The sequence below is a fragment of the Pelodiscus sinensis genome, chromosome 2 (assembly GCF_052426305.1).
Source record: "Pelodiscus sinensis isolate ZL-2025 chromosome 2, ASM5242630v1, whole genome shotgun sequence".
In the NCBI taxonomy this organism is placed as follows: domain Eukaryota; kingdom Metazoa; phylum Chordata; order Testudines; family Trionychidae; genus Pelodiscus; species Pelodiscus sinensis.
The window spans coordinates 98,422,633-98,446,288 of record NC_143053.1 but is presented as its reverse complement, the minus strand read 5'-3'; the positions used below and the strand labels follow the sequence as shown (position 1 = coordinate 98,446,288).

Sequence of the window (23,656 nt, the reverse complement as noted above, 5' to 3'; positions counted from 1 at the left end):
TGTAAAGCTCTTATACAGTCATTTGAAAGTGCACCAAAACAGTGTCCTGAACAGGTTGTGCACTAAGAGAAAAGTATTGGTTACCCTGGGTTTCCAAGTAATGACAGAACACCGTAGGCGAGTGAATCCTTTCTAGTCCTTCCAAGCCCAGAAACACCTCCTGCACAGGTTTTTTTTTTTTTTATGCAAAGGTCTGCTCTTTTCATTGTGCAAACAATGTGATTGCTGGTTTGACACTGCAGGCTACACTGGTTTTATGAAGGATTAAATGCCACCTGAGACATATTTATCCTAAATAAATCACAAATGGTAAACTGCAGCATGTCAGTGTCAACACCCTGTACTGCAGCAGAAAGGTTAGCCATACAGGGCTAAGCACAGCTAAGAATTAGCATCCCAGCCGCAAGACCAAAGGCTACAGTTAACAGGAGAAATGATCAAGAAGAAATATTTCCACTGAAAAACATTCAGTTTTTGAACATCTGTGAGAGTCTTGCAGAGGGCCATCATTTTGTAAAGGTCACCTTTATCCTGATAACAAACGGGAGGTTGATCCTGTCACTGTTTGCTGAAGACAGTATTTAAGAATAAGTGAACAGCTTGTCACCTCTAAGAAAGACGAGCAAGTCAAACTCAGCTAATTATGAATCTCAGTGTCTAACTTGAAATTTACTTTTTTGGGGGGTCTGACACAGATACAACCTTAATGCCTAGGAGGAAAAAGAAAAAGATGAAAAGCCAGCAGGATCGTCTAGCCCCAGAATAAGGCACATTTTCTATGCAACTCCCTCTGAAAATACATTTTTTAAACAGTTGCTCCAGGAAGAAACTATTGTTTCACCTCTCCTCAACTTTCTTACACTTGATGATTTTAAGATATTAAATGTGATAAGAAATGCAGTTATCTCTCGAGTTTGCATGGTTTATACCCTAAACACTTAAGACAATTAAGCATGCATGAGGCACACTTCAGAAATTAGATTCTTTTATCTTTATCTGTCTATCTAGCCAGAGAAAGGGTAAAAGAAAGGGTAAAAGAAAATGCAGAAACATAACAGATAGCATTTGTTTTCTGCTGCTGAATGCCAGTGTTGTTTATTGCTTAATATTAAACATCATGATGCTTCTTTTTAATGCTAACATTTTATTTGAAAGAACCCTCCTGAAAACCCAACCAAACCCCCTTACTATTTTATAATTTCCAATTTCTTTTTAAAAAGAAACAAAAGCAGTTGTATCAGGAAACAAATCTTTTCAACATGAACTTGCATTGAACAGTTGCATTGTATACACAACTAGATAATTGACATTCTGGTCTAAGCAAGAAATACAAGGTCACCCTTTTTCTACTTATTAATGTCAATGTCAGAATTTTCATAAAAAACCCCTAGCATTTCAAAAAGTCGTTCACAAAATGAACTGCAAAATGGTATTTATATGAAGCACTATTTGTAAGAAAAGCAAAACATTGACAGTGACAATATTGTTTTCCCAAAATGCACATTTCATATGCAAGATACTTATATCTGAAATTAAGTTGCAAGTAACAGGCATTAAGCTTTTTCTAAACCAAGAGAGGGTTTTTTGGTTGCTTAATACAAGTATCAAGACTTTTGTAAAGTGTAGATTTTAGCACTCTCTTAAGCAAAGTCCAATGCAAAACAATGAAAGAGTTAACTATAGTTAAAGAAAAATGATTCTCAGACACAAATTTAAAAAGGGTCATTATGCTGAGATGTTTTTGACCAGGGACATTTTAGAGCAAGATTTTAGAAAATCAAATGTCAGCTTTTCTGCCTTTGAAGAAGTCAGGACAACACTTGTAGCATCTAACTTTACTTATAAACGGTCACCTCATATTTTTAACATATGGTGTGATTTTGATTTTTAATTTTTTTTGCTCACAAAATGTATATGTAAAGTAAAAAAATTAATGTTAGCATAATCACATAAACAGACAGACAAGGCATAAACCAGGAAATCACCCTGAACTCACAAAATAATCCAAAGCAAAACAGAATCATATCTGACTCACTGAGGGTTGGGGGAAGGAAGGGGGAGAAGGAAGAGAGGGTCTTTATCCATTTTCTTATCATATTATGCCTGTTAATCATACTTAGGTCTAATTTCTGTCCATTGAAACAAGAAGATAATACCTTTCTGTATACTTTTTCCAGTAGCTGACATTAACCTCACATAGTGAGGTTGGTATCTGGATGGGAATATCATATTATGAAGGTTTTACAAATTAAGTTCAGGAAACATAGTGCCTACAAATGTCTATTAATTTTCCAAGAAACAATTCTTCACACTTCTTGTAGTTCATTACTATCTCCCTGGCTCTGAATTAATGCTGCTTGGGAGCCACTCTCTGTATAAATGACCATACTAGTTAACTGTTCTCCTGTTCCATCAGGGGATGTGGCTTCAGCATTTATAGCAGTACCAGCTTACAAAATCTCTTGAGACTCAGCTGTCTCTATCACAGTGTGTGAGTACACACCCGTCTCATCCTGTATATCTTGTGGTAATTCTGTTACGATGTAATGGGTTGGACCTTCAGAAAAGTTGCCATGAGAATCTTGAACCATGGCTTGAGCTATTTCTTCAGTGACAATGATCTGTGAAATTTCTCCATCAGACTCAACTAAATCCATGTGCTCACTTTGGACATTGAGTGCATGGCTATCCGTTTCTTGCATTATTATTTGAGAACCTTCTCCAGCCACCATATGTACAGTTCCTTCCTCATTTACAATGACCTGAGTGACACCTTCTTTCATCAGCTGATCTGCGGCAGCCGTGTCACACACTGCAAACTGTAGTACTCCTTGGACCATTTTCTTGAAGGCAACTTGAGCTCTCTCCTGAGATGCAATTATAGTAGATGGGTGAATGACCTGGGTCACTACTTCCATTGGTTCGATATCTTCCGGAGTCTCTTGAACTTCATGGAACATGTGTATTTCTTGTGTCTGGGTATCATTAGGATTATTGGATATCTCCTGATTTGAAATTTGTAACAAATCTTTGTGCCTAGCCCTGCTTCTGTCAAGGAATCTGGTTTTGTTTTCCACTTCACCCAGCTCTGTTACAGCACAAAGGAGGGCATCTAATGCTGAGGAAGAGTCTGGAGGATGTACTGTAGCTTCTGATGTATCTAAAATTTCCTGCCTCATTATCTGTTGCACTACAGCACTACTAGAGTCAGAAACTGCATCTATTGGGACCACCTCCTCAATATCAGTTCCTTCTACAGAGCCTTCAACCACTACCACTTGAGTTGCACCACTTGATAACTGCTCAGTGAGTATTTGTCCTGGAACCATTCCACTCATATGAGAACCATTTTGACTTGTGGCTATCACTTGCCCATCTTCTGTGATATGCACCACCCTTGCCACCTGCCCAGCCATTGCCAAAGTCTGAAGGGTAGCTGCGGCTGTTTCCTCCACTGAGGCATCAATGGCAAAGTCACATCCTTGAATAATGATAACTTGTTGCACTTGTTCAGGTGACTGGCATTGTCTTCTGCTACTTCGAAGGGCCCTCTCTTTAACTGGAGAAACTTCCTCCAGGGCTGCTGCAGTGAAAGGACTAGTGGTCTCTACAAAAGTTGCTCCCTGACCCTTCAGTCGGCATTCGTAGGACTTGGATACAATGCCTAGAAAATACAAATAGTCTGTTAATACAGAATAGTGGCAAATATTTATAGTTCACTAATTAAAACACAAAAAACTTTCCTGTGCAATTTTCATTGGAAGAGAGGTGTAATAAGCAATGGAACAAAAACAGTTTACGTTTTCCAATTCATTTATTTAGAAGTACAAATTATTGCTCCTGTTAACAATTTTGCAGACTCCTAACAATCTGAATTTGTTACTTTTAAAAACATTCTGTGTTAAGCAGCATATAAATAGGGTATCCAATTAAAAACCATTAACACCTTTAAAAGAAACACATATCTACAGTACTACTATTTTTGTAATTAATCATATTTGTCTGTATTACTTTAAGCACAGCAGGGTGTGATAATGTGCAACAGATCCTTTTTTAGTATTCTGGTTTTCTTGGTAAAGTAATGGCCATGTCTTTCATAGAATCATAGAATACTAGAACTGGAAGGGACCTTGAGAGGTCATCGAGTCCAGTCCCCTGCCCCCCCGGCAGGACCAAGCATCATCTAGACCATCGCTGATAGATGTCCATCTAACCTGTTCTTAAATAGCTCCAATGATGGAGATTCCACAACTTCTCTAGGCAATTTATTCCAGTGTTTAACACCCTGACAGGACATTTTTCCTAATGTCCCACCTAAACCTGCCTTGCTTCAGTTTAAACCCATTGCTTCTTGTCCTATTCTCAAAGGCCAAGGAGAACAATTTTCTCCCTCCTCCTTTGTCTTGATGCATTAGTTTCCTTCTCATTCCCCCACCCCAGTTCTTTTTCTGATGCATTTAACTGATATTATTCACTAGTCTAATTAGTCAGAGGCCTCACTCTAAGAAATGTATGCTGTAAAAATGCTAGCATGAGAATTGTCTTCTAACTGTTTCCATATAGAAGCTTCTCAAGTGATAAGAAAAAAAGACTTTTTCCCCACTATTGTCTCCATAAACTTATCCAGATATTGAGAGCCATTGCAAGTTCTTGTCCTCCTGACAATGACTAGGGCCCTAACAAAATTCACATCTGTGAAAAATGTGTCACGGACCCTGAAATCTGGTCTTACTCAGGAAGTCTGCCACAGGGAAGAGCAGGACTGAGGGCAACCCAGCCAGGACTCTTACTATGCACCAGGTTCCAGCTGTTAGTTCTGGCACTGCTGGAGAGGTACAGGACTTTCTCTTCTCCTGCTTGAGCTGGTCCATAAACCTCTTCCATCTTCAGGAAGCTCCACATCCTGCACCCTGCTTCCATCTCTCCTCAGGAATGGGTGGAGGGGTCACTGTACAGGGAGCAGCCATGGAATTTCTTCCAGTTGAGAAAGGTTACCAGAGTTGGGTCTGACCACCCCAAGAATGGCCCTCCGCAGGAGAAGTGGAAGTACCATCCCTTCCCAGACCGGCCAAGACTAACAGCAGTTGTTACACTTTGCGGTTGGGGAGTGGTTATCAGCTCTCCAGGCATGAAACACGGCCCCTGCTGGCACCACTCCATTCCTGTCAGAGGTTTGCAGTTTGGGAGGCACCAATGTCCTTCTCCCCCAAACTACACCAATTTTAAAAAGTGGTGGGGGCATGACCCAAGGCCCCCTGGTTCTAGTGCTTGTGCCCCTCCCCATTTCTACAAAGATTCTGGCAACCTTGTTCCCAATGCTCAGGAGTGTGGGATGTGAAGGGACCTCAGGACACTTGCTCACCCATTAGGATGGCTCCCCAAAAAGTGATGGCCCACCCCCATACCATGTGACTATCATGTCTATGCTGCCCACTGCTCTTCGGCTGCCCAGCTGTGAAGGCAATGCCTCTGTCTGCAGCAACACAGAAGTCAGGGTGGCAATATGGCAGCCCTCCTACAACAGACAAGTGAAACGGTCTTTTTGGTTGGAACCTTCATGGTTTTAAAGCCATGATATTTCATATGGAAATATATGAAAGGATGAAATGAACAATTTTCAAAAGCCTATGACCATGACATTGACCAAAAGCTGCTGTGAATTTGGTAGGACCCTACCAATGACAAAGGTTCTGCAGGCCAGAACTCCCCAGTTACAGCTGTTCAGCCTCACTTTGAAAATACACCTAAAGCCCTGTGTGGATACAAAAGTTGTATCCGAAGCCACAAAAATGAGCCGCAGATATCGGCATTGACAACTGCGGATGCCTGTGAACACAAAGCAGCTATCCACAGATTTGCAGGGCTCACTGATGCTGTGCAGCTCCCCCTTGCCTTCAGTGCAATTGCACAGGTATAGCTGACTGGATCTTCTGTGGATGTAGATGATGGAATAGAATACAGCTCCCTCTCACTTAGTTGTGTGGGCTGTGCAAGGCTAACAGGGGTCAAAAAAGCAGTAAAATCTCATTTTTGTCACTGAAGAGAGAATCCAGGACTCTGTAAGTATACAAGGAGCAAGCCTGTAGTGTAAGAAGGTGTCATTTTTACATGTCAGAGTTAGACCTTCACTTTCAGTTACTAATGCTTTGAGCCAATAAGTAGTAGGTGCTAATGAATGGCACAGTGGTTTTTCCACCTCAGAGTCCAAGCAAATTGCTCCTACATCTGGACTTAGAGGGCGTAATCTTCCCAAGTGCTGTGCCCATTGGTCCTTGTGCCATAAAGCACTGCAGCATGTGCTAAAAGTCTAAGAGAATAATTTCTTAAAGTTAAGCACATGCTTAAGTGCTTTGCTGGATTGGGGCCAAAGTGCTCAGCACATTGCACCAGCCTCAGCAGCCTGAAATGCAAAGGTTCAAATCCAGCCAAGATCTCATACAGATCAAGATGATACCTGTGTCCAAAAGACTGGGCCATAGATAACCTTTTTTTAAAAAAAAACTTCAAAGTTCTTGCAGGATAATTACACTACAGAACACATGCATGAAGTTTGTTCAGCTGAGAGACTGCAGATCAGCTTCAGGAATCTAAACTGGAGTTAGACAAGCTTCTTCATCTTAGCTTGCAAGGCAGGAGGGAGCTTTAATGGTTATCTTTGGAAAGGAAAATTAACAATTTAAACGGTTGAGCATTTCCAAGTGATATTGCATGATTGATCTGGCACATGCTATTGAATTCAATTTTGGCAGGGATAAGCTATGGTAGTATCACTGTTATTTATCCTGTTATGTTTGTCTCTCTGTGGGCACTGACACACACAAGACCCTCAAACAAGAGAAAAATAGGAGGTAGAAATCAATATCAAAGGATAATTATCAAAATAATCTTAACACATCCAAGTTTTATAATCACATAGGAGTAATTGATTCCCTCAGGAGTCTTCTTTGTTGACATGATACAAAATGGGTCTTGGAGAGATATGGCATGAAATCAAACTAAATCTACAAATCATAAGTTTTCATTGGAAGTAGAACCATCATTACCCTCCTTGAAAAAGGTAATTTGGGTAGAGTAGAGATCATATTGTTATGACACTTAGGGAAAGGTCCAGGAAAGAAAAAGAAATGCTTCTTGTTCTCAGCTTTTAAAATAAATGCCGTATCTGTAAATTTATGCAACTCAAGTCTTTGCTCTGCAATTGAATGGGAAGTCTCTTGGGTGTAGAGTTATCCAGTGAATTCCTTGCAGCACTGATAATTACGCCATTCCGACTGCTTACTTAATCTATTTGAATCCAGAGGTGAGTTAAGCCACTTCCTGGCCATTAAAGTAAACTACATGGGTAAATACTGCTGTCACTAAGGGGTGTGATGAAGCTTAACTACACCAACATCTTAACCTCAGCTCGGCACAACCCCAGCTATTCCATCACAGTTCATAAATGCGATTGCAGGTCCATCTTTTGATTCAGCAATTTAATAACTTCGAGTGCTGTCAGTATTGCTTTGAAAAATGGCTCCTATAAAACGTAACAGCCTCAATCAGATTGTAAAAGATTCACCCACTGAAGATTCTTCCATTTCAACTATAATGAATTAATGTTGAGCTATGTAGAAGTTCAAGTGTCATTTAAACTAATGTGAATCTCTACTGCAAGTTTAAATTTTTACTGGACTAGTACCAAGAATTTACTGGGAACATCAACTTCAATTTTAGTGATCTTTGTGGTAAATGTGAATTGTATACTGTACTCTATAGGTTTTCTTTTGTTTTGAAAGTGAGCAGCCAAATAGGGGAGATATTTAGGAAACTATGTTTCAAATGTTAGATCCTATTATGACTTTGGGACAATACAGCTCTATAATGGGCACTGCTATTCAACATATTCGTACATTGTGTAATGAAAATGTCACATTGCTAGACTGTATGAAGCAGCAAGTCACTTGTGTTACTAAATTCAGATTCCCCTCCCAAAAACGAAGAGGAAATGGGAGGGGGAGCGCGGGGGAAAGGGGAGGAGAGAAAGTACTGATTGTCATGCCAAACACCAACTAAATTTACATTAATATTGGAAAAACTCTACCTGCTGCTGATTGAATGACATTACAAATTGAAAAATACACAAAATAGATATTCAAAGGGCAAAAGACTATGATGCAAGAGCTAATATTCAGAAATATTGCAAAGAGGTGTTTCATTTTTAGGGGTGCAATGATCAGAGAACTGGTTTCTCTCCAAAGAAGCCTGTCATTTTCACAGAGGCATTATTTATCAGCTGCAGTCCTTGGTGACTGGTATTTTTTTTTATTTGAAAATGTCAAAATTTTAAGACATTAAATCCATATTTCCAGGTTATTTTAATTCTCAGATACCACAAACTCCCCAAATATGGCTAAAAGATATGCTTTGATGTTTAATATGCTTTTGGGAAACCACAAATAGGGTTTAGTACATTTTTTTCTTTTGCTCAATACCTGACTACTTTCTTTTGTGTGTCTGTGTTATTCTTTTGTTACTGTCATTTTTTCCCCCACAGAATAAATATCTTATTCTTTTGTTAAGCTTACATTTAATTAAAATGTACAGGATTTGTGCAGTAAACTCGAATGAAACAAATAAAACAAGGGCCCCTCTCTTGAAGGCATACGTTGTGAATGAAAAATGTCATTACAGACTAAAAAATTTTGCAGTAAACAGGGCCTACAGAGAGAAGTTTCCCCCGTAATGACATCCATAAAATACACAAATGGCACTTTTAGTACCATCCTGAATATGGCATTTTCTGTGCTCTACACACAATCTAAATGGTTTGATCATAGAGCATAATACTCCATTGGGTTTATAGAACAATCAATGTTCCATAAAATGATGTATTTATCCAATAGTAGGCTCAGCAGTTACTGGTGTATGACATTGTAGGACACTGGCTTTGTACTGTTCAGCAGCACACATGCTGGCTGTAAAACTTATCTAACACTACTTCAACAACTTCATCTCATCTGTGTCAAGTAATTTGTTGAAGCCTCAGCTTGGTTTAAAAAAACTTGTAATAAAAATTCATAGAATTTTCAAGAGAATGAAAGCTGATGACAATAGAAAGGTCACATTGTGTCTCTACTAAAGGGGTCAAGGGTCATTTGCAGTTCTAAAACAGAAAGTAGATTTCATGCATCGTGTAGCAGATAAAGATGGCATTAAAGAGACTTGTCTCAGAAAGAAATGCGTAATGTGTTAGGAAAGTCTCTGCTAATATTGTATGTAAACCACTACTTTGCTCTTAACGTGTGTTCCTTTGGATTTCTAAGCCTCTTCCAAAAGTTGTCGTAAGTGGTTTTACACCGTGACTCTAAGCCTAACCTACACTTCACAGTGCGCTCATCAAAAATGAGGTACTACATTGTAAATGAAATAACGGGCTGCTTTGTTATGGCAGTGGAAATTATCTGTGTTTGTACAGTTACTTACTGAGTTGTTTTTCCTCATACTGTTACACTTTTTTAGTGGCTGATATGGAGCATAATATTCAACAATGCCTAATATTTTTCTACTTTAATTTCAAGATGTGCTTTATCCACAAATACAAATATTTAACATCTGTTTAACAGAAGCCATATTATTAAAGAATGCTAACAACTCAGAGCTATCTTTTAATATCACAAAAAGTTACGTGTTTCTCATATATAATCTGGAAAAATTCTACAAATTCAATTAAATACAACCTTTCAGAACTTTAGAAGTTAATAAATAAATTAACCCTACAACAGCCATCACCAATAGTTTTACAAGTCAAATCCATAGCAATAATTGCACTAAGAATTGGTTCCTTTTCTTAGAAAATAATTTGTATAAATGTTAGTACAATATATTGTATGATATATCAACTATTCAAAGGCAACCTTGAATAATCTGTGGCCATTCAAATGCCCTTACAAATGCAGGGGAAGCCTCCCACTGATTAATAGGAGATAGAGCAGGTCCTTGATGTACTCGGTATTGATACACACAACAATAAAAGCATTTTCTTTGTAAACCACTATTTTCATTCATTGAAATGCAGTGTCTGAATTTATGTGTAGTGCCCCATTTCTGAAGATTAAAACCAAAAATTGGTTTGGCTTGACTTTTTACAGACACTTATTTCTGCTCTTTAAATGCAAATCCAGCCCTCTTCATGCAGGCTTACGGTCCAGGACAGACATAACAGCCAACATGTGAACACACCTGTATGAAAGTTAGGCATCTTAATAAAAGAGGGTTGAAAGAGCTGCTGAGAAGTTACCATTTAAGGGAAGTGCAGGTGTTCAGCAGCTCTTAAAATATGGACATTTTTATTGAACCATCTAAGCATGGGCTCAGATAAATTTAAGTAGCTTTAGGCAATTGGTCAACATTTTGGCCTAGACCTTTTTAGAATATAAGAAAACTAATTAAACACAATCCTAATGGTTATCATTTGAAACTTTGCTAATGTACATCTGCAACAAGTATCCTTGTCATTATAAACATTTGTATTCGTATTAATTGCTCCACTGATATGAAATAATGTAAATTAGTAAGACTGTTATATAACCTCATGTACAGGAGCCATTAGAATATATTGGCATGATGTTACTATAAACATACATTAAAATTTATAATGTGGATTAAACAAAATATTTGTAAATATTTTGTATGTTATTTTGGTGAGGAACATCAAAGTAGCCTAAAAAATGAGTACAATTAATATTCACTATGTAAATATGTGTGAACATAATAAACCAAAATGGCTCTGCAGAAGCTATTATGTTCAGAAAGACAGTATATACTTATAATGTTGTCCAAACAGGTCCCTATACAATGAGTTACATCAACTCCACAAGAAACATATAGATACATCAAAGAATTTAAAACCCATACAATGTGAATGTCATATCCCCCCCCACTTTTTGACATTTTTATTACCATAAAAATTAAATATCAAAAACACACTTTAAATAATATTAAGAAGTCACTTTAAACCTAAAAAGCAAAACTGTGCTTAAGACTGAGACTCAAAATACTGTCTTAGACTTCTAATTTTCCCCTCAAGCAACTCTCTCGTGTTTAGAGATTTTTCAAAGTCTCCCAACAATTGCTTTAGTACAACATGATGTTTTAACCTTAAAGGTGGCTTACAAAGCAGAGCATGCCTTAATCTGTTATTTTAAATTGTACAAAGACTGCCTGAAATGCTTTTTTTTAAGCTAATAATTGGGGATGGAGTTTTCTGCTTGTTTTTTAAAATCTTATCTATCCTGGAAGTATCTATGGAAAATAAGAACCTAGTGCAATGACAGCCAAACAGTATGAGCTGAGCAATTCAGAAGGGAAGGAATTTTTAGGCAAATTGATTAAAAACTTTTGTGTGTGTGTTTGGCTTTGTTTACCTCTAGTGCCTACTTCTCCGTAGGGAAAAGGCTTTCTTTATTAAAATTCTAAAATCTCTGTCCCTACACTTAGGCTACGTCTACACTGGCACCCTTTTCCGGAAATGCTTAAAACGGAACAGTTTTCCTTTATAAGTATTTCCGGAAAAAGTGCGTCTACATTGGCAGGATGCTTTTCCGGAAAAGCACTTTTTTCCGGAAAAGCGTCCATGCCAATGTAGACGCGCTTTTCCGCAAAAAAGCCCCAATCGTCATTTTCACGATCGGGCCTTTTTTGCGGAAAAGAAATCTGTGCTGTCTACACTGGCCCTTTTCCAGAACAGTTTTCCGGAAAAGGACTTTTGCCCGAACGGGAGCAGCATAGTTTTTCCGGAAAAGCACTGATGATTTTACAGTAGATCGTCAGTGCTTTTCTGGAAATTCAAGGGGCCAGTGTAGACAGCTGGCAAGTTATTCCGGAAAAGCGGCTGATTTTCTGGATTAAGTGGCCAGTGTAGACACAGCCTTAAAGTTTGAGAGAGAATACACATTTTATGTACACATTTTTTGAGACTACTTTGATGTTCTTCACCAAATTGAGGAGAAAACAAAACCAACTTTTCAGAAACAATAAGGACACAAATCCAGTTTTTAAATTAAAAATCCTTTACACACCATCTTACATCTTCACACTCTGGTCTAAACAATGGCAATTATGCACAAAAGAACCTCCATTGATCATGACATGAATATACTGTTCTAAAAAGAAGAATCTCACATAACACTGGTCTGATAATAACATGTTTGTGGACCACTTTCCATACTGTTCTCAGATTGAGCAAACCAACTCTTTCCATCCCATTTATGAGTTCGCAAGTTATCCTCTCCACTTGGATTTGTGACCATATTACATTCTTGTGGCAACTGCTGCAATTGCGTTCATGCTATCTCTTTCAATGCAATGTAACAGCTGGAAACAAGGCAGGAGAGTCAGCACAGCCAGATCTTTGCAGACAACCTCCATACACTAGCCACAGTTTGAGAACAAATGACATAGTGACTAACTAGTTTTTCTGCTTCAATCCCTTAACTGCAGCTGGGATATGCATTTGTCTCAACAGCACTTTTAAACCATAATCCAAATTTTAGACTGTACTACCTATGCTTGATCAAATTGGAGGACGATATTTTGTGGACATAGTTAGCATGTCAGGCAGCAGCAAAGAATATGTCTAGACTACATGGCTCCGTTGACGGAGCCAGGCAAACTAGTTTACCCGGTATAATCCCCACTTCATTAAAATAAACATGGCCGCCGCGCTGTGCTGATGATCAGCTGATCCGGCACAGCGTGGCAGTCTAGACATGGATCTGTCAGCTGGGGAAGGCTTTGCCGACAGATTCTGTAAACCTCGTTTCATGAGGCATAAGAGATCAGTCGGCAAAGGCTTCCCCAGCTGACAGATCCATGTCTAGACTGCTGCGCTGTGCCGGATCAGTTGATCGTCGGCACAGCGTGGCGGCCATGTTTATTTTAATGAAGCGGGGATTATTTAAATCCCCGCTTCTTTGCCTATGCCGGGTAAACTAGTTTACATGGCTCCATCGACGGAGCCATGTAGTCTAGACATACCCAAAAGTATTAAAACAATTTGACTTGCTGTCCTGTGTTTGGGTAGCAAGTGACTGGTACATCCATCCAGCTTTTTTGTAGACCTAATTCCAGATCTTATTTATTTAATAACCCAGAATTATGGATCATTGTCGATCATTAGTATTTTAACAGGATTTTATGGGTTTTCAGGTACATATACACTTTGAGCGCAGTCTTGTAAACATTTATTTATCAAAAGCTATGTCTATACTGCACTTTCATCATTAAAACTTTTGTCACTTGGGAGTGTGAAAAAAATCACCCTCCTGAATGACAATTGTATAAAAAGATGAAAAGCACCTGTGCGCACAGCAATTTGTCAGCAGGAAATGCTTTCCTGGAGGATGGTCCCTTGTTGAAGGTGGTTTTATTTTGATACTGGGAGAGCTGTTTCCTGGCAACAAAGAGCAGCTACACTGCGTAACTTACAAGTACGTGGCTATAGTAGCACAACCACACTGTTGTACGGTATGCTGTGTAGACATAGCCAAAGTTAGTGCTTACTGCAATGACTAGTCTCAGTGGCCAAAAGGACTAACCAGGTAGCTTACACAATGTGTCATGTTGGCCCTGAGGATTACGAATTTCTCAGACTGAATAGCCTCTTCTAGTATTTGATGCACATGTATATAACTGAAAAAATCCTGACACACAATACACGACATAAAACATCTCAAAAGAATTAGTATATTTTTAACATTAAATGATGAAAAGGACAACTCTAGCAGATCACTGAACAATAAGTATTATTGATTTTTCTTTCTTTCTTTTGATTTGCACACTCATTCAGTAAAACAGGAACACCTGTTCATTGCTTGAGGGTGCTGCTTGACACACTTAAAAAGCCTAGCTGTTGTAGGTGAGACTGTTGGGTGCTAAACAGAACAGTAACTTTCCCTAATTATTTTTTCTAGGTAAGGCAACAGAAACAATCACTTACTGGTTGGTAGTCATATTTGTGTTTCATTTATAAATGCAACTATGTTACAGAGTATTGTCATATCTTTCCGGAGTAAATTGCAGGAAATAACCCATTTGTCTTCATTGTAGACGCTTTTGCATGTACGGTACAAAACAAACCGCTATTCAATAACTGCACAGAGGCACCATTAAAATCAAATTTACAGTAAACAGAACCTGCAGCTGGGGTAAAACACTAGCTGTTAGTATTTTAATTATCAGCGAAGCTTTCGGAGGTCTAACATCTGCTCATAGCCAAATGACAGCAGCTGCTTGTGTACACTTAAAACAATGTGAATTTCTTCTATAAATATTAAAATGAATCGTATGTTGTGAGTTCATCACAGCTATATTCCTATTAAGCTGCTTATGTCTATAGGGCATTTTGAACTTCTTTCTTGTGGAAAATTCATAAAGGGCTGACCTCTTCAAAAGAATGAGAGCCAAAGACAGCAAAAATACTTGAGTCTGTAAATTGAAAATGTTTAGAGACAGTACTAGAGGTCACCTTCTGCCAAGATGTTACCAGTGAATGTTAACAAAAAACATCAGCAATAAGTTTTGATCATTGTGCTCTGTAGTAACTTCAAGGACAAGACTCCTCAGAATTTACATTGTCAGGAGTTTAAAGGATGGATAGTTCTAGAAATTAGAAACTCAAAGCAACAGTAGCAATGTAAAGCATTATCTAGTTAAGCAAACTGTCTCATTTCAAATATTTGAATTATTTGAATACGGGAATGCACAGTGACTGTCATTCAGCATTACAGACTTCACCAACATTGTACGGGCAAAAGCATCCACTTAGATGTTGGAGGCGACCTGTGGGGAAGGAGAAGCTATGTTGTGGGTGACTGTTGGGCAAAGGTATTTGAGATTTGGTGGGAGGTTGCTAGTTAGGATAAACTTTATAGTCTGGGCCGAAGGTTCTTATCTTCAATACCAGATGCAGCAGATGACCCTTTCATACTCCCACCTGCTGGGGAGAATGGATTTCATCACACTTCTGTTTCTATGGTAATGGACAGGGAAAGACAAAGCAAGAAAAAGATGACACCATGCACTAATTACTATAATAGGTGACAACAAAGGCCAAGATGTTGAATCTTGGTTCCTTTGGTTTTAGCTTGCAACAATTCCCAGAAACAAAGGGTGCAAAGATTCAGTTCTTTTCTTTCTTAGTGCTCAGTGCAAGGCCTGTGGCTAATACATTTATAATTCATAGATTTTAAAGCCAGAACACATCAGTACAATCATCCAGTCTGACAGTCAAAGTTGATACCCTCCCATGATTTGAAAAAAGGACAAACCCATTAACCCTGCATCTGTAACCAAAATGCAGGACCCAATGCTACACAGTTGTGTCCTGAATGGGTAGGTATTTGGTTCAGTATGAGATGAAGTGAGATCTCAAAGGGGAAAAATCTATTTTGATGATCAACTGTTGGAGATGGATGAAACCAGTGAGTTTCTTGGCAGCCTTCAAGGAAAATTTTGTTAATCTGATTGACCAGTCTGCTGATGATTTGGTAGGACATTATATTTTTTTCTGTGCTATAGTTACAATGGCCCCTAAAAGCCTTATTCAATCTCACAAGGCACTGTGAACTGTAGCAAGTTAAGCAAAAGAGTGTGCACAGAGCTAGGTGCCAGAGTGGGAAATCTTAGGCTGAATCTGACAGATGGTGAAATGGATTTTTTAACATCATATGCAGTGGCTGTGTGGAAGGTAAAGAAAGGGTTCTTTCCTTTCACTACAGCATCTGCAAAGATGTGCACAGGGACACTGGTCGAGGTGGCTATTACTCCTAGCTGCCTCTCTACTCAGCTCCAAAGCTGCAGAATTGTGGCTCGGAAGAATTTTCATGCAACATTGTACATAAAATGACTCTAGTCATTGATGAGCGAGAAGAGGCATTTACGTTAGTTCATTACTCCAAATTTGGAAGGGTTACCAACACCATTAAGGACATAGAAGGAACCTAAATAAATCAGAAACAAGAGTATAACACAGTAATATGATACTCAGTCTGAAACACAGATAGTCAGTTGGAAGGGGAAAAGAACAAAAGAACAAAAACAAGCAAAAAACTTAGAAAACTATAATGCTGAAAGAGACCTAAGGGTGACAGTGGACAGCAAATTAGACTGGAGTTTGTAACAAGATATGGCAGCAAAAAAGGCCAGTGTAATTTTGAAATATACCATTCATTTCTCAGCATCTGTTTACTAAAAAGATATGGACAAATTGGAGACACGTATTCAGAAAAGAGCAGAAAATAATTAGAGGGCTGACTTACATGGAAAGGTTAAAAGATCTAAATATATGTTACTCATCAAACTGATGACCAAGGATCATGCAGATGTGGTAACAGCCTGGAGTTTTTGAAGGGTGTAAACCCTGAAGAGAGAATGGGATTATTTTCTTCCCTTATAGAGTGTGAACACAATCAGATTTTAGAGAGGCACTAAAGAATTCCAGTTGAGAAGCTGAAGGAAAATGTGAACAGAATGTATAATGGAAACCAGAGCAAGAGAAGGACTATTTGGTGGTCTAGACCCTCCAGCTGCCAATTTGGGACTAGTTCTCTGTTGGTATGAAGTTATTTGCACAGGAGCTAGGAGATGATTATCATTGCCTCCAGAGTAGGTCTATAAAATCCCTTATTTTCCTTCACTGTAAAACAAGGTATGTTACTTTTCAGTAACTACCCAATTAACCTTTATCTTCAATATACCTCTGAACTAAAACATACCCTTTGAATATGGTGCCTGACTGCCTTGCTTTCTCACATGACAAAGACTACACAATGGCTGCCAGTCATCTGCCCAAGACTTCCAACTGCCAACTTCCATTGACAAGCAATCCTTGCTACCCCTGTCATGTCATTTTTCTGGCCCTTTCTAGAGCCTACTTAGACAAGGAAAACAGGTGGTGTTTTAATATTAGCAAACATGTTTTACTTACCCATTATTAAACACCACTTAGCTCCTAGAGTAGCTAGCCCTGTGTTATGATGTCAAACCCTGTGTACATGAAGCACTACCTAGTGCTTAAAAACATGTTAATTAAAGCATTTTAGCTACAGGTTGAACTTCCTAAATCCCTGGTCCTAAATCCAGACTCTCTGGTCTGGCAGGATCATGGATGTTGCTGAACCAGAGAACACCAGCACCTGGGAATGCAGGCTGGCCAAGAGTCCAGCGGTGAGAGAGCCCGCCCATTGGGACTGGTGAGTCCTGTCCCGGGGAGCCCCAGCTGGGTGCAGCGCAGTGGGGCAGCCATGGAGTCCTGACCCGGTGTGGCAGCAGCAGGGCAGCCATGGTGCCCCAACCCTGGGAAATCCCAGCCAGGTGGGACAGAAGCGGGCTGCAGTGGCTGGGGAGCTCCATCCTCGGAGAGCCCCAGCCACCTAGCAGAAGCACTCCAGAGCCAAGCCCCAAGACCTGTAGCACCAGGGTTGGAGTGGAGCCAGCAGAAGGGAAAAGCAGTGTCCTGGGAGGTTGGTGGTAGGGGACCTCCCCTGGCCCAGCAAATTCCCTCATTTGGGACTGGCCAGGTCTCGAGGGTACCAGATCAGGGAGATCCAACCTGTAGCACATATTGAAATACTACCTTTTTTTTTTTGTCTGTACCAACCCTTAAAGGGCTGTATGATGTACCTATGGTAGAAAACATGCAGTCACTCTACGCAATATCAGTGCAGCTGAACCAGTGCAAACTATATCACTAGTGGTAATGTATAAAGGACTCAGGTGTTTTTATTGCTAAGCTATGAAAACATGTGGAACTGTTGCTGGTATATGGTACAAAAATTGATCTATGGAACAGATAAGGATTTAGAGGAAAATATATACATTTGCCTAAAAATTTCCAAAACTAGTGCTAAAAAGAGACAAGATTCTAAAGAAAATGTAACCTGTTAAAGACTTCCAGTTTCAGCATTTTTTTTGGCCTCCTTCAAACTGAAAATTAGTTTTTTAAAATAATCCATTATTGTAGGAGTTTCATTTATAATTTACCTATGGCTTCCATGTAATGTTTTTATTCTTAAATTTAAAACAATACATTATCTTATTCACAAAAGCAAGTGTTGTTCTAGAATGGAAACTGCAGTTCATAAAATAATTGAGGAGGTGTTTTAGTAATGTCTTCTAGAGCATGTACAATTCTGTGAATTAGTGGTTTCCTTAGTCCTATTAGAGATGGACAAAATGCACAAAAGAAGCCTCTGTATTGTCATAACAATCATCTATACATTCAAGCCTTTCTGAGCATACATTGACATCGCAGCAACAATTATGAATACTAGGCTGAGTTACTTGGAGATTTCCTAACTATACCTTTCAGTGCATATTGCACTACTTCAAAATTTGCTGAGGTTCACTATGCTTGATGCACTACAGTGTACCTTGAAGCATCCTTAAAACACCCCAGGCATCCCCTCAGATACTTCCACTGAAATCAGGAAGACTCTAAAGGAACAGTTATCTCAATGACATTACATTTCTTTATAAAAAGGAAAAAAGAAATTATATATGCAGACATTTACACACAAGTAACCGTACGGGTAACCTAAAATGACAAGTCTGAGGAAATCCAGTTTTAAGTCAAATAATTTTGTCTTCATCACGCCTTTGTGCCTACGTTCTGCTCTCACAACAGAATGCTGTTTTATGCCAAAATATTAATACTTGTATACTTAAGGCAAGGCTCCTAAATACACAGACATCTAAAAAAACTGGTCTGCTTTTCAAAGGTGCTGAGCACATGCGTCTCTAATGAAAAGCTGTGCATTAAAAAAAATAGTGCTATTTATCTTTCAAGTTATATGGCCTCTTTCACCATACTACCAGTGCAGCTCATAGTCAATAATGATTTTATCCTCAAACTATTCTGTCACCTGTGAAAGCATTACCCTCCTTTAATATGTAAGGGACTGAAATACATAAAGGGTGTCTTTTCCATGGTCACACAGGAAGGATTAGAGACAGGAAAATCAAGTCCCAGTTCAATCTACCAAGCCCCAGTTCTGTGTATTATCCATAAGACCATTCTTTCACAAAGGAGCTAGATTGTCAGTCCTAGGAACTGAAGTACTCCAATTTTTCACTGGCCAAGTATCCGTGCAGATTTCCTGACAGTGACCCCATCCTGTTTTTACGAAGAGAGAGTAGTTCAATGTTCATCTCTGTCTAAGGGCTCATCTAGACTATGCAGAATAGTCGAAAGAGGATATGCAAATTCTGTAGGAATTTGCATACCTTCTTCCGATCACAGTTTCGAAAGCGGAGCTTTCAAAAGTGAAAGTAGTTTAGATGCGGCTTTTTTGGTGAACCTCCCCCTCCCTTTGTCAAAAAGCCGCTCTTCCTCAAAAAATGAGGTTTACGTGGCTTTTGGACAAGGCGGCTGAAAAAAGCTGTGTCTTAACTACTTTCACTTTCTTGCAATCGGAAGAAGATATGCAAATTTGCATATCCGTGGAATTTGCATATCCTCTTTCGACTGTTACACATAGTCTAGATGAGCCCTAAATGAAAAAAAAAAATAAAGTTGGCATCTCTGTGTCCATCACACCATCTGTGTAACTGGGAAAAAAAATGGTCCAAGTCCACCAAGTCAAGTGGTAAAGATTGTCAGACCCCAATGCAGCAGTTCATTCCTTTTCAGTGAAGTGTTCAAGAAAGGGATGGACTGCTGAATTGGGATCTGGCATGTGCTTAAGTTGCACTGACTTCAATGCTTACATTTATAGCTAAACAAGAGTTTAAGTATTTTCTGAACTGGAACCTCAGAGAATATGTAAACTTGGGGCATATCAAACAGGTGGCTGAGGCAGCTTAACTTCAGCAAGAAGCCAGGCCAGCCTTGACTTGCTGTAGAGTGAGGTAACCAAAAAATGTGGTATAAAGTAGCTTTTGCCCTGTGCAGATCATCCAGACTAGAGAACCTGGCCCTAAGCATGTGGAGTGACTAAATGAATACATTATAAATACATCCATTCAATACCATGTGAAATGTCATCTATTCTAAATAATGACAAATGGTTTATTCATTTTAAAAAGGGTTAAAGTAAATTACATTGACTTATTCAGTAATGTAACTTTGTCCAATGAAAATATCTCTATGTAACATATAAAAAAAGTTTATAGTACATTTACAATTTATAGTACTACATTTAAGAAGAGTTTATAGTAACATGGAAAATGCCACATCAGTCAAGTATGGTAAAGGGTCAAAGTTTCAAAACCCCCCTTTAGTTTTACACTCACAAAACTGGGTATTTGCACCTTCAAATCAGGTAACCATAATGCCAAAGGAAAGATCTTAAAGGTAATTTAACCTGTTCAATGTATTGACCTTGATGGAAATGAAATGGTCCCGTAAGCATCAAAAGTTCTTCAGAGACTAAAAATCCTGCAGTGAAGAGCTCTATTGGATGTTAAAACATTTTCTCCTTTCTTCCCACCAAATATTTATATGCAATTTCTTTTGGCTGTGAGAGTAGAGTGTAGCTGTTAGCTTATCAAGTGCTGTTGCATTTAACAGTGCTGCTCCATGATCTACATAGACTGCCTGGTAATTTATAGGTAGAATTTAAATGGTTGGTTTTAACCTATACAGCCCTAAATGGTCTGAGATCTGGTTATCTGAGAATAGGATTACACTGCGGAGTTTTTTCAGAAAAATGGCCGTTTTTCCGAAAAAAACTTCAATTATGTCCACACTGCAATCGTGTTCTTTTGAAAAAAAAATTGAAAGAACGGAGGGGTTTTTCCAACATTGATAAACCCCTTTCTACGAGGAAGAAGCCTTTTCCCAAAAGAGCTCTTTTAGAAAAAAGTGTGTGTGGACAGGAAAGAGGGAGTTCTTTGGAAAGAAGAGCAAAGAGGAAAAAGCTCAGGTGCCCTGGTGGACATTTTGTTCATAGTAATAACAGCTTAAATGCGAGATAGTGTTCATTCAGCGTGGATGCTATCTTTCAAAAAAGTAGATCACTTTTTCAATGCACTTTTGCTATGTAGATGCTCTCTTTCGGAAGATGTTTTTTCGGAAGATCTCTTCCGGAAAAGCTTCTTCCGAAAGAAGCCTGCAGTCTAGATGTAGCCTGAGAGATTGCCTTGACTCCTGCAACAGTACCACAGCTGGGATCAGCAGACACACTCAAGCTACTGCCACCCTCCCTTGGTATTCTCCCTTCAAGGGGCTGTTTCTATAATGAAAAGCCTATGCTTGGAAGCTCTGGCCAATTTGCACAAAAAATACTACTCCCTTCAGCCTTCCCCCACCCCAAAACAACAAAAATTATACTGTAATTCAGTAGATTAATGGGCTGATCCTGGCATTTCAACCCAAATGGATTTACAACAACTGCATTTAGGCCTGTATGATTTCAAATAAAATTACTTCTGATGAATTTGAATGCAAATTCACAAAGCATTAATACAAACCATGTTTAAACTCATTGGTTCATCAGATGCAAATATTGTGTATTAAGCAGGGAATACCCATTCATGAAAATAATAAAAACTGACATCAATATAATAAAATCATTACAGGTTCTGGGACTTAAACAAGCCATACCCTTGATTCTTCTATCTGATTAAATGTTTCTTTGCGATTTACTTTTGAGCTGTAATTCAAAAACAAATCACGTTAGCCTTTGAGCCCAGAGCGCTAAGACAGTATTGCCAAGGGGTTCACAGTCAAAATTTGGGGGGAGAAGAGTTGGATATAAAAAAGGCAGGGAGGGAGTGGGGGAAGCAAGAACAGCTGAGAACAAGGAGCAGGGAAGATGAAGCAGTTAGATAAAGCAAGGCTTACAGACTCTTACCAGCAAGCATTCATAAAACTTCATAATAGCACTGTGCAGAACAAAAGGCAATGATGATAAAATTGGGCACTTTTGTTTTATAAAGCTAGCACAGATGGGTCTGTCACACTCCATGCTTCGTTTTTATGAAACCTCAACCACCTTCACTTTGCATCATTTTTGCAGTCAAGGGGTTTAAGTGCAGCAGGGCAATGGATTGCCAATTACTTCTGCGAATGTCCCAAACTCAGCCAGCAAAATGAATCAAACTATGTTCTGTCTGATATACTGGATGCCTGGAGTTGTATCTAAATAATATATATTGATAGTTCTCCCATTAACCCCCATTATCCAATTACAATGAACAAGTTTTTATTTTCAGTCAAATGATGTCATTCTAGCACAAAAGTTTTTTTAATGAAATCGTCATACCAGTGCATTAAATTCCTCTCCATGGTCAGACTGAGAACAAGACTATATTCCTTACGTAAGCATGTATTGATGATAATGTGCTATGTTGCTACTCAATCAATGCAGTATAACAAGTTCTTTGATGCAGCATGATCTGCCCCAACTGGTGTAGCTGTTGAATGTGTAATAAAAGGAGATGGATTTCCTAATTTCTACAAAAGTTTGCAGTTAATAAGTGGCTAACATGCAACAAAATACAAAGGACATTGCAGTAGCTTTTATTTAATAAATATCACTATGTTGGATTGTTTCATGTCTGTTGACAACGAACATACTTTAAAATAGAGGAGTCATACCTGTCAGTGAGATTTTTAGACTGGGTAAGAGTTAAATGCTGTGGTCCAATGCTCAGCCCATCCTATATTAAGGTATGTTTCTATTGCAATTTAATACCCATGTCTGGCCTGCCTGGGCTGATTAGGGCTGGCAAGACTTGGGCTACAGGGTGGTAAAATCATAGAACCATAGGGTTGGAGGAGAGCTTAGGGGGTCATCGAGTCCAACTCTCTGCTAAAAACAGGACCAATCCCAACTTTATCAAGCAGGGACTTAAAAACCTCTAGGGATGGAGATTCCACCACCTCCCTAGGTAGCCCATTCCAGTGCTTCACCACCCTCCTAGTGAAATAGTTGTTTCTAATATCCAACCTCGACCTCCTCCATTGCAACTTGAGATCATTGCTCCTCATTCTGTCACACTGAGAACAGCCTCTGCCCATCCTCTTGGAACCCCCATTCAAGTTGTTGAAGGCTGCTGTCAAGTCTTCTGCAGACTAAATAGGCCCAAATCTCTCAGCCTCTCCTCATAAGTCATGTGCTCCAATCCCCTAATTATTTTGTTGCCCTCCACTGGACTCTCCCCAATGCATTTACATCCTTTCTGTAATGGGGGGGGGAGGGAAGTGGAAGGGGGCTCAGAATTGGATGCAATACTCCAGATGTGGTCTCACCAATGCCAAATAAAGGGTAATAATCACTTCCCTCAGTCTGCTGGAAATGCTCCTACTAATGCCGTTTGCATAATAAGGGCACCCTGTTAACTCATATCCAGCTTCTCATCCACGGTAATCTCCAGGTCCTTTTCTGTAGGACTGCTGCTTAGATGTTCAGGTCAGCCTGCAGCCTAAACTCGGGAAGGGAGGGAAAGGTCCAGCACCTGAGCTTCAACCTGAGCCCAAACGTCAACCTTGCAATTAAAGATTTCCCATAGCCTGAGTCAGCTGATACAGCCCAGCTGCAGGCATTAAACCGTAGTGTATATGTACTTTTAGAAGCCCAGGTAGATGACGGGAACACGGTAAAGGAAACATAGCTAGTTGTGTAACTTCCTCTAGCCAACTGAGGAATGGGCTGCTTCAGTTCTGAAGGTGGTC

The 23,656-nt window shown here is 39.2% G+C and overlaps 1 protein-coding gene across 1 annotated transcript in view; it reads right to left on the bottom strand.

The window, feature by feature from the left end:
* Positions 1-1,064: 1,064 nt before the first annotated feature.
* ZNF407 (zinc finger protein 407) overlaps positions 1,065-23,656 on the bottom strand; it is a 456,924-nt gene continuing 434,332 nt past the window's right edge. Inside the window, exon 9 of the mRNA XM_006121401.5 lies at positions 1,065-3,664. Coding sequence (XP_006121463.4) covers positions 2,451-3,664 — 1,214 coding nt within the window. The 3' untranslated portion in view covers positions 1,065-2,450. The remainder of the gene's footprint in view (positions 3,665-23,656) is intronic.